Below are 13,865 nucleotides of genomic sequence, written 5' to 3' on the forward strand. Positions count from 1 at the left end.
TACAGGTTCACCAGGACGTACTGCTGGACCCGCTGGAGGGAAGGGGGGCATGGGAGAACCAGGACTGAGAGGGGCAGACTGTCAGACCTGCTGCAGTAACATGAGAGGTTTTCTAAAATGTGCTTCGTGTTTGGTGTGAACACAGCATTAGAGGACGACTCTACGTGTCTGAAGGATGCTTTTATTTTGTAGAAAGTCTCTTCACTAATGGATGTTATTTAGTTCAGTAGATGGAGAACAAAGCTCTGATCAACGGTTCAACTGAAAGAGACAAAGATCCTCTGATCAACAGCTGAATAAGAAGAGAAGAAATCAGCAGGTAAAAGAAACAGGAAGCTGAGATTTAAACATGAACAGCTTCCTGTTTCAGTGTCAAGAGTTTCACAATAAAAGCAGGCTTCATCAAAACTCTTCTTCAGACTTCACAACAGAAACAGAAGGTTCGTCTAGAGTTACTGTTGGAACATCAGCTGATCTAATCACAGTTTAAACCTCTTTAATCTATATTTACTGATCAATAATGAAACTAGTTAATCATTATTCTGTCATGTGACTCAGTTTGAATCATTTCATTTAAACTATTTCACAAGTTACTAAAACATCTGGTTCTGTTAGAATAACTTTTATTGAAGGAAAGAAGAAAAACATAATTATAAACAGCTGATTCTTAACTTTTCAACCTGGTGGAAATGAATCTACACACATTCATTCACACAATCACACATGTTTTATTTATGGATTTACACAACTTTTACTTTGTTACTTCCTGCTGTTTCACTTTCACCTCTACACACACAAGTTATTAATCCTTTTGGAATGAAACTCAACCTGTAGTGGTGAAGCTCCGCCCCCTCACCTGACTCACCTGAGACAAACCAGGAAACATGTTGCGACACACACACACTGAGAGAGACGGAGATAAGATTCCCCTTCAGACCAGAACACCACTTCCTCTGAGAGAAGGACATCTACAGGACGGATACTGTGAGTACTGGGAATACTACCACTTCAACCAGCTGCTGAATCCACAAACTGAACAGAAGGTTTACAAGAACAAAGACTCAGAGTAACGTTCAGGGAACAGGGAGTGGCTGAGCCGTCTGCCTGCTGTGTGTTCAGCTTCACTCACAGACTAAATGGCTTCCAGATTAGAAGAAGACCTCTGCTGCCCCGTCTGTCATGAGGTCTTTACAGATCCCGTCATCCTGTCGTGTAGCCACAACTTCTGTAACGTCTGTCTGCAGAGATGGTGGAGAGAAAAACCAACACGAGAGTGTCCTGTTTGTAAGAGAAGATCTTCAAAGGAAATAATACCTCCTAACTTGGCTCTAAAGAACCTGTGTGAGACTTTCTTACAGCAGAGAGATCAGAGAGCTTCAGAGCCTCTCTGCAGTCTGCACTCTGAGGAACTCAAACTCTTCTGTCTGGACCATCAGCAGCCAGTGTGTCTCGTCTGCAGAGATTCAGAGAAACACAGCGACCACAGATTCAGACCCATCGATGAAGCTGCTCCACAACACAAGAAGAACCTTCAGGAAACTCTGGAGCCCTTAAAGGAGAAGTTAAAGGTTTATGAAGAAGTTCAAGTGAAGTCTGATCAAACAGCAGAACACATGAAGGTCCAGGCCCGACTCACAGAGAGGCAGATTAAGGAGCAGTTTAAGAAGCTTCACCAGTTTCTAGAGGAGGAAGAGGAGGCCAGGATGGCTGCACTGAGGGAGGAAGAGGAGCAGAAGAGTCAGATGATGAAGGAGAAGATGGAGGCTCTGAGCAGAGAGATAGCAGCTCTTTCAGACACAGTCAGAGCCACAGAGGACGAGCTGAGAGCTGAAGACGTCTCATTCCTGAACAACTACAAGGCTGCAGTGGAAAGAGTCCAGCAGCGCCCCCTGCTGGAGGATCCACAGCTGCTCTCAGGAGCTCTGATAGATGAGGCCAAACACCTGGGCAACCTGACCTTCAACATCTGGAACAAGATGAAGGACATGGTCTCCTACACTCCTGTGGTTCTGGACCCAAACACTGCTGGTCCAGACCTCATCCTGTCTGAAGATCTGACCAGTGTGAGACGAGGAGAGGAACAGCAGCTTCCTGCTAACCCAGAGAGGTTTAATGGATACTATATGTGCTCTGTTCTGGGTTCTGAGGGATTTAACTCTGGGACTCACATCTGGGACGTCCAGGTTAGAGACAGTACAGACTGGTCTCTGGGTGTGTTACCAGAGTCTGTCCAGAGGAAGAGAGACATACTGTCTGGATTATGGTCAATATGGTTCAATGGAAGTAAATACAGAGCTTACTCTCCATCATCAGATCCAGTCACTGTTCTCAACGTCCAGAAGAAGCTCCAGAGGATCAGAGTGAAACTGGACTGGAACAGAGGAAAGCTGTCGTTCTCTGATCCTGAAACCAACACACACATACACACCTTCACACACACATTCACTGAGAGGATGTTTCCATTCATAAACACTCAGAATCTCCATCTGAAGGTTCTACCAGTGAAGGTCTTTGTGTCTGTAGAACAATAGAAATAGAAGATGTTGACGGTGATAATGACGCACTTCATTTTCTTCTGAGTCTTTGAGGAACATGTGATGTTGTCCTGATGATGATGGTTTTCATGGTGATGAAGATAATATCTGCAGTATAACATATATAAAGTGTGGTGTGAACGCTGGATGCTGAGAAGTTGACGCTACACTGAATTGTCGGTTTAAATTTTTTGGCAAAGTTGAATAATAGGAAAAGTGGGAATCGGTTTAATTCGTATGAATGTCATCGACAAGATGAATGACGACAATAATGTATAAAAGATGTGGAATATTTGAAGGTTTTGAAAGATGAAGCAAAACTGCATTTCTGGCTGTAATCTGTGTGAAAAAGGGGAAATAGTAGAAATAGTTGGAAATGTAGGAATGAGGTTCATTTGTATGAATGTAATTCAAAAGTCCAGCATCACACAGTATTAATCCTTGTTCAGATACGGTTTCCTTTTGGGGCTTTTACTTTGAAAGACTAAGTCTATCCGTAGTTTCCTGTTAACATTCAGTGAGAGTTGGGGGCTTTTATTTAATCAAACAACCCTCACCCTGACCTTCCTTTTAAGAAAGAGTTACTTAATGAGACTTTTATTTTGAAGGGGTGGATGGGGGAGAGGGAGGGGGGGGGGGATTCTAACAGTTTGCTGCCCACAGGGAAGTTTTCTCATAAGAATATTAGGCTTCAACTTTAGCCTCCTGATGACATACAGCTGCTCTATGGGGCTTTTATTTTGAAGGGCTGGGGGCGGGTTGGGGGAGAGAAGAAGAGAGGGACAGAACCACACTGACTGATGTCCATCAGAAAAATATCCCATAAGAACGGAGTACCATAAGAAATGTGCTTTGCCTAAAAAGTATTTGAAAAATGTGTATGTCATGGCAACCAGTGACATCACATAAACACATGATAGGCCTCATAACGAGCCTTCTATTAACATACATTTACTCAATAAGGCTTTTATTTTGAAGGGGTGAGGGGCTGTTGGAGAGAGGGATGGGTCCAACAAACAGCAATGCTTCATTCAGGAGACCGCTGTTCATTCTCCTCGTCAAACTAAAGGTCAACGTTGATTTATTTATCTAACTTTTGTTCTTCAGTAACTTCGTAGTTATTTTAACCCAAACCACGATCTTATTCTAAATCTAACTCAGTAATCGTGTTGGCTAAACCTAAATGAGAAGTTTATTTTGAAAAGACCATTTGCGTGTTACTAGCTGAAATTGACACGTGTTGCTGGACCTTCGTAGGACAATGCACAAAAAGTGAGGAGTTACTTTTGGTTCTCATAAGATATCATACGAACTGTTGTATGAGGAAACGTCAGAGAGGCAGAGTCACACTGTCTGGTGTCAGTAGGAACGTTATTAGATAAGAATGTTGTGTTTGTGTGTCAAACTGCACTAATTAGCTGATAACAATTAGCTGTTTGTCTGAGAATGAGAGTCAGTAAGAATCGGTGAAGTTTGTTGGAATGTTTTCTACAGTAGAGCCTCTGCAGCAGTTGGTTGGAGATCTTCTCACTTATAGACTTCTGTGACCAAATGTGTGAGAACGTTTACTTCCACAGTGACGTAGTCAGAAAAGGACTCAGATTTACCTTCAATTTGATGTGAAATGATGTGTGAAATGCAAAGAATTGTGGGTAACATGGTGATGGTGTCTGCTTATGTATAGAGCCAGGGAGCTGTTGAGATCAATTACCTTTAAAAGAAGCGGTGACACATTCATTTTTATGTTGACGGCATGTTGATGTGTTGCATCGTGAGATTATTTGTATTCAGTGTTTTTTTGAAGGTTTGGCCCAGTGGTGCTCTCATTCACACTGGATTTACATCTGGGACGTTAAAACAGCATTTTACCTTTTGTGTATGATCACATTCCATGTGTACGCGTGTAAGAGGAAAGAGACTCCAGATTTAAGTTTACAGATAAGAAACATATTTTCTGAGATAAAGTCATACATTTATGAGAAAACAACTCGGAAAAATTGTTGAGTTACAGGAAAGTAGAGACGAAAACTTCTGTCTTTGACGACACAAAGCAAAGCGAACACTAAAAACTAACCGTTGAGAAGAGAACGTTGATCCGAACACAAAGCGCTGTGTTCACAGCTGTGGGACAACAGCACAGAAACATAACTGACTATGGGGAATTATGTCCTTTTCAATGGATATTTGATGGTGGGAGGAGCTACACTTATATTATTGATTATATGTCTTTAAAAGTGAATGTGTTTTAGAGAATTTATTTTACATTATTATTCTACATTCCTCAGTAAAAATGTAAAAATGTTGCTTCAGTCGTTTGTAAACCTTCAAATGTTCAAACGACATCTGAAGGAGAATGTTCGTGATTCACTCATTTATACTTTGATGTTTTAATAAAAGATGTCGGGAAAAAATATAGTTTGGTTGCTTTAATGCAAACATGCTGGTGTCATATAGAGCTTAAACAATGATAATAAGCTCAGAATATGAAATATATCATCAGCCTTTCAGAGGAGCACACACACACACACACACACACGTCCAGCTGTTCCGTTAGTTTTGTGTAATTAACTGACTGTGAGCAGCATGTTAAACAGATAAGAACAATACAAACCTCCTCAGTGCTGCAGCTCTTTAACAAAGAAAATATAAAAACCAAAAATAAAACAAAACCTGTCGATGCAAAAGATAAAATACTGAAGTTAACCATCAGAAAGGTTGATGCTTCTTCACGAAATGTTATTTATCAAAACGACGTGACCAACAGTCACAGGATGTAAATGTCTGAGCCACGTTTTTATTAAACTGAAGATGTGACGTTACGTTTTCATGACAAATGTCACAATGATGAACAATTTGCACATCAAAATGCTACAAACTGTGTCCTCAAAGACAAAGAGGAATAACACATTAACACATAACACATTAATAAAAGTTTAATTGAATTAACAGAAAATCGTCAAAGTGAAACGTGACTGAAGTCTTGTTCTCATCATCATGAATATTAGTTTCATGTCGGCGCCGTTAATCTACTGAAGAAGAAGAAGAAGAAGAAGTAGTGATTAAAAGACTCAAACTCATAACATCAGTGAACATGCATCCGGATGCTTGAATGGAAATAAGTAGGAACTAAAGCTGAGTCAGCACTTCTGAAAAGGCCTCTGAAGCCTTTTAAAGTGCACGTTCAGGGTGGAATCATCAGTTGTTAGCAGTTTGCTTTAGTGCAGAGACCTCTCTGCAGGACAACGATACAGAGATGTGTCCAGAACCTCAGCAGTCCCCCCCCCGGACTAGCTGCAGGAGCTCCGGCTCTTCAGCAGCTGGTTGAGGACGCTGGTCCGTCTCAGCGCTCTGAGGTCGGAGACATCCTCCGCGATCACCGGGACGTCCTCGCCGCGGTTCGTCTCGTCGTCGTCGTCGTCAGAAAGCGTACAGAGGAGGGCGTCGTTCTCGTACGTGGGGAAGTAATACCTGAGGAGAGACGGGGGTCAGAGGTCACCAGCCTGTAGGGAGGACCGAGGGGTGGTGTTGGTGGAGGCAGAGCGTTTTAAAGTCAAACGGTTTAAACACAGATATGTGTGTATGAATAAATAGAGGAGAGCACCACTGTACCATCACAATATACAATATACAAGCATAACCTTAATCATGTCAAATATATACATTCAATAGTGTCAAAACAAAAAGCAGGTATTATTGGCTTTTGTGGGAGATAATTATGTTCTGAGCTTTGGAACTACAGTTCCCATAATGCTTTGCCCCAGGAAGTGTCATAGTGGCATAAATTGGACTAGAACCAAACAACTTGAAGCTTTATTGTAGAAATGATCTCGTGGAAGAGGTCCTCCCTCACTGGCTTCCCTCTGCAGGAACATGATACATATGTATAATAAACAGATAATAAACAGATAATAAAGTAATTGCGCTGACTGCGGCTGGTTCCAGGTCGACGCGTCCGGCAGCTTCATCACGTGCCCGGCGGCCTCGAGGTGCCGGATGACGTCGTCTCTGGACTCAAACTTCTGCTGGCAGCCGTAGCAGCGGCTCTGGTGGATCTCACGCCGGATGAAGTTCACCAGTTTGACCTGCTGGTAGAACCGGAGGTCTGGGGGGGGGGGGACATCATCACTCTTTACTGTTTTATTTCTGGACTAAAGTCAAATGTTTATGCATAACTATTGTGTGTTTCTAGATCTCGAAAGTCCACGTTCGTCATCAGTGAGCTGCTTCTTCTTAAAGGGACAGTGTGCAGGATTTGACCTCTGTGTCAGAACTACGGTGGTCTCTCTCATTCGGTTTGTCCATTCTGGGCTACCGTAGAATCTCATCTCACGGGACGGCGTATGAATAGCAAAACATTTTCCGTGTGACATTTGACGCCACGTCGTTAAAACTGTGAAAAGTGATGTTTAACATTAGTTAATTAATTAATTAATCATTAATTAAATTAATGAATATTATGTTACATTTCTGCAATAGATCCTCTGAATGCTTTAAACGTGATGATGATGAAGATGATGAAGAACTTTGACGTTAGTATTTGTTTTACTTACTGAGCTCCGTCCTCAGATTGTGGAGGTCAAAGCCGTGAGCTTCCTAAAAACATAATGAGAGGACCAACAATCAACAAAGACCAAAACTAGAGTCTAGTCTAGACTAGACCCCGTCAGTCTGAACTGGACCCGGTTAGTCTAAGTCACCTTCATGTGAGTGTAGATCTGCTCCATCGTCTCAGACTGATGATCACAGAAGAGACAAACAGCAGAGACCGGATGAGCCCTCCAGTCCGACCAATCACTGAGGACGACACAGGAAACAGGAAACAGGACTACGTGAGGTTCTCTGTGGGGGTTCTACATACAATAAGAGATCCTTCTGGTTCCTACTCACTCCTGCTCCTCCTCGTCCACCAGATCCCGGTCGTCCTCACTCTGCACCTCCTCCCAGGTCTTCCCCAGCTCCTGACCGGAGAGCAGAGACATGAGAAGATCACACAGTGAAGGACAGCTCCACTAACACATCTGGTTCTGGAACCCAGAGGTGTTACCAGGTAGACAGAACCCAGAGGTGTTACCAGGTAGACAGAACCCAGAGGTGTTACCAGGTAGACAGAACCCAGAGGTGTTACCAGGTAGACAGAACCCAGAGGTGTGTGGAGGTGTTACCAGGTAGTTGATGATGTAGAAGCGGTCGTACAGGCGGTTGCTGGCGTTGATGCGGCGGTGAGCTTTCTTCCTCATGTGATCCTTCAGCGTGGTTTTGTCCCTGAAGGTTTTCTCACAGTACAAACACTGCAGACTGACGGGAGGACACACAGACCATCATCACATGTTGTTATTGTGGATATTAGTGACATTCAAAGGATAGAACACGTGTGCTGGTTTCATCTGTGTTCATGACTCTTACTCGTCCAGTTTGCTCTGCAGCGTGTCCAGAAACTGGTCGCAGTACACGATGTTGTCCGGCAACCCGATGCTGAAGGAATGCTCTCTGGCCATGTGGTTCAGCAGAGACGACCTGGAACCACCACGGTGGAGTTTATTACGGGAAAACATTTTAGATTTCTTGTGAGGAGAATAAAATAAGTGAATAATGTTATAAAGTAGTTTCCTAAGTGACTGCGTTCAGTGCGAGACTCAGAAGCTTCTGACGAACCTGTTTCCGGTGAACTCGTCGCTGCAGAACATGCAGAGTCGACTGAAGCTGCTGTCGTCTCTCTCCTGCTGCTGCTGCTCCAGAACCTCCTCCTGGGGGACCAACAACAGCGTCAGAGAGCCACCACAGAAGAAGAAGAAGAAGAAGAAGTAGAGCGGCACCACAGAAGAAGAAGGCTCGGATTGGGTGGATAAAAAGACTGAGTAAAGTTATATCTGCGGCAGGAGTTCGTTGAACAGTGAAGATGATGCTCTGTGCTCGGCTCAGATGCTCACCAGTCTCTTCTGCTGCAGCTTCTCTCGGAGGGTCCGGTCCTCTGGAAGGACGTCACACAGCAGGAAGTAGTGCTCCTGCTTCTCTGTGACAACATTTAAACGTTTTACTTTGTTTAGAACTGCTTCTTAAGGAGGAAAGTCAAGATGTCTGTGTGTTGGAGCAGAGAAACGAGTAGTGCTTCTACTCCGTTTCTCAGTATTGTGACTCGAGTACACGTTCAGTGAAAACAAACAAACGGTAATAAAACATATTTGTTTAACTCTGACTACTTCATCACATTGATACCAGGTCTCAGTGTATCGTCACATCTGGATTATTATTCTGCTGACTGTTACACTTTTCTCTGTTGACTTTGAACTTACCGACCGGCCCGGTGGAGTTGGTCTTGATGACGCTGCAGAAATCTGTGAGCGGCTGCTCCAAGAACCTGCCCCTCCAGTAGGACGCGTACCTGACGGAGGACAGGAAGTGAGTCACGGAGGAGAAGATTTAAAGTCAAAGGACTCTTTAAAGAGAACTCCAGGAAGTGATCCTGAAAACATGACGTCTTCTGTGGATTTGAAGGAAATGACTGCAACTATTATTATTATTATTATTATTATTATAATTTGTCACAATTCTTTCACTATAACTGATTTTATTACCATTGTTATTCTACTATATCCACTATTACTAGTAGTCGTAATGTTTCTACCATTATTCTGTTCACTACTCTCATGATATGAATCATTTCTGTCATAAGTATGTAACGTGTTTTATTTATTATGTTGTTCATTCTGTACACATGACGTCTATCACACTTCATCCTGATAGACGGACTCAGAGCAGAAGAGACTCTCTCTCTCTCTGTCTGTCTGTCTGTCTGTCTCTCTCTCTCTCTCTCTCTCTCTGTCTCTGTCTGACTGTTGTTTGTACTGCGAGTCCTTTAAGACATTAAACTTCATCACTCCCCTGTCTTCAGTGTCTTTAGTCTGATTCTGTTCATACTTTGGGAGGTCAGCGACCAGCTTGACGTCAGCGATGACCATCTTGTGCTGCAGCAGCAGGTGTTTGAGGAGGACGTCTGTCTGCTGCAGAGGGACGGACTCAGAGCAGAAGAGACACACCAGCAGCTCAGCGCCCAACGGCTGCAGACTGGGAGTGATGGAGCAGGAGGGGGGGTGCTCTGGGAAACACAGAGGCTCCAGTATGCTGTCCTGATCTGAGGGAGTTAACACACACACACATACAGATGCACGTGCGCACCACACACACACACACACACACACACACACACACACACACACACACACACACACACACACACACACACACAAACAAACAAACACAGACACACACACATACACACAGTTTATATGAGAGAGAACGTGCAGGCTGCTGGTTAGCCTGTTAGCATAGCCGGTTAGCTTCACGCTAGTTAGCTTCTTTATGAACCACAGAGCGGATATTTGTTCATAGTTTTCTGTCTGACGGACTCTGAGTTTTATCTACACGTGAATCATCTTTGTCTTACACAAAACGTCTTATTTTAATCCTTAAAACCTTAAAATAAATCATCTCACCGTCTCTACTCCGGTCAGAGGCGGCCATCTTTGGTGTCACGTGTTCAAAACAGCGCAGAACGGACCAATCAGAGGCTGGGAGACGTAGGCATGCTGCGTTCACGGTCTCCATTTAAAATTAAACATGTAATATGGTGCATTTAAGTGTTTTAAAACATTTGAAAACTCACTAGTTTGCTATTGAATTGATCTGATCTGTTTAAAACAAAAACTTTTATTTATCAGAGATTATTATGAGCACATAATTTAGTCCACATAATGGTATTAAAGCATGACGTTAACTCTATTAATTTGTTATTAATTTACTTAAATGTACCTACAAGTACTTAAATGTAAAAATACTCCATTACCAGTAAAAAGTCCTGTGTTAGTAAATATACATAATTATTACAAAGAAAAAGAAAGAAAGAACTCATTGTACAGAATGGCCCCTTTTGAAAGGATTGCATTCTTTTTCTCATCTTCTAATAGTTTAGAATCACGTTCAAATTAAAATGTTATAATATGAACCCAACACAACATTTCAACTAGATTTTTGATTTAAGGCCACAAGATTTGATAATGCTGGACCCCCTCGGGTGTTTTTAAGTGATAGAACCTCCTACGACTCCTCAGACTCTCAGACTCTCATTCTACAACATCAATAATGGTTTCAGTTTTTCTTTTGTTGCTCAGAAACCCTGTTTTGTACAAGGACAATACATTAACATGAATTGTACAATTATTCTATCATTTACATCTTATTGAAACAGTGGATCACTGTTCGGCCTTGATTCAGTGTTTTATCTCTGTGAGTAACATCTATTAGTTCCAGTTGATGAGCACTAGGTGGCGCCATCGTCTCAGTCTTCTTCCTCCTGTACGTTCTAGTTTTTCACTTAAATGTCAGTTAGTGTTATTTTGTTTCATTGAAGTTAAAACAATAAAATAAATGCAGACATATAAAGACAAATGATGAAATAAAAGAGAATATATATTAGCAATTTTATGTATTTTCACATTTTTAATTCCATATTTCTCTATATATTTGTTGATACCATTTTTTAAAATATAACTATCTCTCTCTCTCTCTGTCTGTGTCCCCCCCCTCTCATTGTGCTCCAGCAGTCCTCTCAGGTGAGTTCAGGTGCTGCATTATTCACACTGAACTCAGCGTCTCAAATTAAACCCTGGAGAGCAGTGAGGGGGAGACAGACAGACAGGATACGATGTGGACGGTCTGATTCAGACAGACAGGATAAGGATAACAGAAGAAGTAGTAGAAGAAGAAGAAAAAGAAGAAGAGCCTCTTGGCCTGTTGGCTACATTGACCCATGTGGGCGACTCCCACATGATGACATCGTTTGAGGCTCTGAACAGGACGAGCATCACAGGTGCTGAGCTGATGCTGTTGCTATGCAACAATTTCGTCGTTGCCGGCAGCATCCAGGTTGGGGGGGGGGGGGGGGGATGTCACCACGTTTGATTATATGAAGAGTACAGTACAGACACATGAAAGAGGAACAGGATGTAAAGTAAACCAATCACTAATCAGAGTTTAGACTGAACAGACAGCAGAGAGGATCAACAATCTGTGAGATGTGGAGTTTTAAAGTCTTTCTGTGTGTTTACGCTTTAAAGATGTATTGCTCGCTGTGATCGTTTCTCCTCACGCTGGCTGTGAAGTGATCACTTTGTAGACGGGAGGAGAGAACACAGAAGAAGAGAGGCTCACGAATAGAGAGGATGTCGTTGTTTTTACTCTCTACTCTCTGGTAGAAGGATTCTGTCTGTAAAGCACTATAACTATATAGGCCTTTACACACCGAGGGAGAGACGAATAAACTACACAAAATACCAAAAATACAAAAAGACTCGCCTACAAATGTTCTGCATCAAAACGATTCACACTGATAACGACTCTGGAAAGGGAGAGAAAATTTGTGTCATGTTTCCATCAATGCTGATTGGCACTAAAATACCGTAGACTGTAAATAAGAAGTGGACGTCATCGTCATGACGTCACCCGTTGGTTTGTGGATGTTTTGAAGCCTCGAGTTTCGCATTTTGGCCATCGCCATCTTGTTTTTTTGCAACCAGTGAACAGGAAGTGACCATATCTGGACTGAGGAGGAGTGACGTAGAGATGTTGTATACGTCTCTGGTAGAGACCTGTCAATCACCGTGTAGCCCCGCCCTTCCGGTGTTCCCCATGGGGCCTTGTTTCAGAAAAAAATAGGTACAATAGTCATAGTTCAGGCGAAAGTGCGGGATCGCCTACCCAGACCGGAGGGGCAGACACGCCCCTACTCTGCCTCTGATAGGCTACGTTAGCATAGCTATGATGCTAACCGGTGCTTCGAACTAAGCCGGGGGCTAACGAACGGATCGGGGAAATATTCTTTTAAATTAAATAAAAAAATACGATTGGGGTAAATAAACTTCAAGAATATACTTTTTTTGACAAGAAAGAGTTTAGGAGTTTTCTTTACCACTTTCTTTTAGTTTTAACAAGTTTGAGAGTCTTAATATATTCTATACATTTTGGTCCTTTGCATTTTTATATGTAACATATATGCTCATATTTATTCAATGATCAAAATGTATGACACCTTTTCACTCGTTTGATGTTATGATTAGTTTTAAAGAACATATACTCTTTCATTCGAGTCCATACAGTAACAGAATGTATATAATGGTAAGATAAATACGTTAAGGATTGTGATTCATCATTGGAAAAACAATAACATTTGTTTTTAATCTATACTTTGGAGGAATAATGATTTGTTGGACTTGTGTTGTGTCAGACTGAATCCGGCAGGCTTTAGGACCCGGATGACAACCCGTGACGTAGGACAACAACAGGAAGACGGACCTCACGTTGCTGGTAGGTGTGCGTTAGCATCTGTAGCTTTAGCTCTAGTTTCTCACTTTTAACGGCAGTAAAAAAGAGACTTCCGGCTCTCCACCTGCACGTTTCTCTGACCCGCTTGTCTCCGACAGCTTGTCGTGTCCGCGACATTGTTTTTTTAATAAGTTAACCCTCCGGTTAGCCGCTGCAGCTAGCTGTTAGCGCCGTTAGCATACACACAGGTCAAGCGACTGACAGGGTTCGTACTGATTTAAGGTGGAAATCAGAGATCGTTTGAGGATGAATGTTGTGAAGGTGGATTTGGGGAGATGTTGGCCTGTTTCTGTCTTTGTGGAGACGTTTGTTGTTGTTGCTGTGAATCAATGAGGCGACAAGTAACTAAGTACATTTACTCAAGTACTGTACTCATTTGAGGTACTTGTACTTTACTTGAGTATTTAAATTGTATGCTTTCAGTTACTTCATCTCAGAGAGAAATATACATTTACTTCACTTATGATGAACACAATAATATCATATTATAAAATGAGCCATTCTGCATGAAAGTTTTGGTCCATGAAGAGTATTTTGATGCTGATGCTTTTGTACTTTTACTTGACTAATACTGAGTACTTTTCCCACCACTGACTGGAAGTACCTCATTTAAATGTGATGCTTCTAGTTACTTCATCTGTCAATCACAGAAAACAAGATTCACAGAAATAACAAGAAGAGGAGAAAAGAGTTTCAGCTTTTAAATGAAATAACTCTTGGACTGTTGGTCGGACCGAAAAAGACATTTGAAGACTAAAAAAACACAAAATAGTTTGCATCTTTTGTTGTGTTGTAATAATAATAAGTGTAGATAACTCTTCATATGATTCACGTTGTTATTCCCGTCGTGGTCGATGTTGATGTCACTCATCGTGTTGCAGACTTGATTAAATGTCAGATATTCAGATGTGATCAGTGAGCAGCAGCACGTCACCTCTGTTGTTGTTGTTGTTGTTG

General features: G+C 42.1%; 3 protein-coding genes across 6 annotated transcripts in view; 2 read left to right on the top strand and 1 right to left on the bottom strand.

Moving 5' to 3' along the window:
- The first annotated feature begins 662 nt into the window (after positions 1–662).
- On the top strand, positions 663–3,073 carry LOC142943629 (nuclear factor 7, ovary-like). The gene has a single exon (XM_076085233.1). It carries the CDS (start codon positions 1,137–1,139, stop codon positions 2,529–2,531), a length of 1,395 nt encoding a protein of 464 aa, XP_075941348.1. The 5' UTR covers positions 663–1,136; the 3' UTR covers positions 2,532–3,073.
- Positions 3,074–4,945: 1,872 nt separating this feature from the next.
- Positions 4,946–10,136, bottom strand: znf277 (zinc finger protein 277). Of its 2 annotated transcripts, XM_076085231.1 has the most exons (12): positions 10,025–10,136; positions 9,450–9,663; positions 8,825–8,913; positions 8,462–8,544; positions 8,187–8,278; positions 7,938–8,048; positions 7,697–7,829; positions 7,422–7,492; positions 7,232–7,328; positions 7,085–7,127; positions 6,462–6,636; positions 4,946–6,002 (listed from the first exon to the last, which is right to left on the bottom strand). In XM_076085231.1, the coding sequence occupies exons 1-12, from the start codon at positions 10,134–10,136 to the stop codon at positions 5,822–5,824; spliced, it is 1,401 nt and encodes a 466-aa protein (XP_075941346.1). In that variant the 3' UTR covers positions 4,946–5,821. The 2 variants fall into 2 exon arrangements, with proteins under 2 accessions (XP_075941346.1, XP_075941347.1); XM_076085232.1 differs by lacking the exon at positions 4,946–6,002 and having other exon boundaries at positions 6,499–6,924.
- A 2,726-nt stretch (positions 10,137–12,862) lies between these two features.
- Positions 12,863–13,865, top strand: part of immp2l (inner mitochondrial membrane peptidase subunit 2) — a 108,005-nt gene continuing 107,002 nt past the window's right edge. For all 3 annotated transcript variants that reach the window (XM_076085241.1, XM_076085238.1, XM_076085242.1), the window contains exon 1: positions 12,863–12,890. The gene's annotated coding sequence lies outside the window, so the exon portion shown is untranslated. The remainder of the gene's footprint in view (positions 12,891–13,865) is intronic.

The sequence above is a fragment of the Anarhichas minor genome, unplaced genomic scaffold, assembly GCF_050575085.1.
Source record: "Anarhichas minor isolate MPS153535 unplaced genomic scaffold, ASM5057508v1 ptg000145l, whole genome shotgun sequence".
Taxonomy (NCBI): Eukaryota; Metazoa; Chordata; class Actinopteri; order Perciformes; family Anarhichadidae; genus Anarhichas; species Anarhichas minor.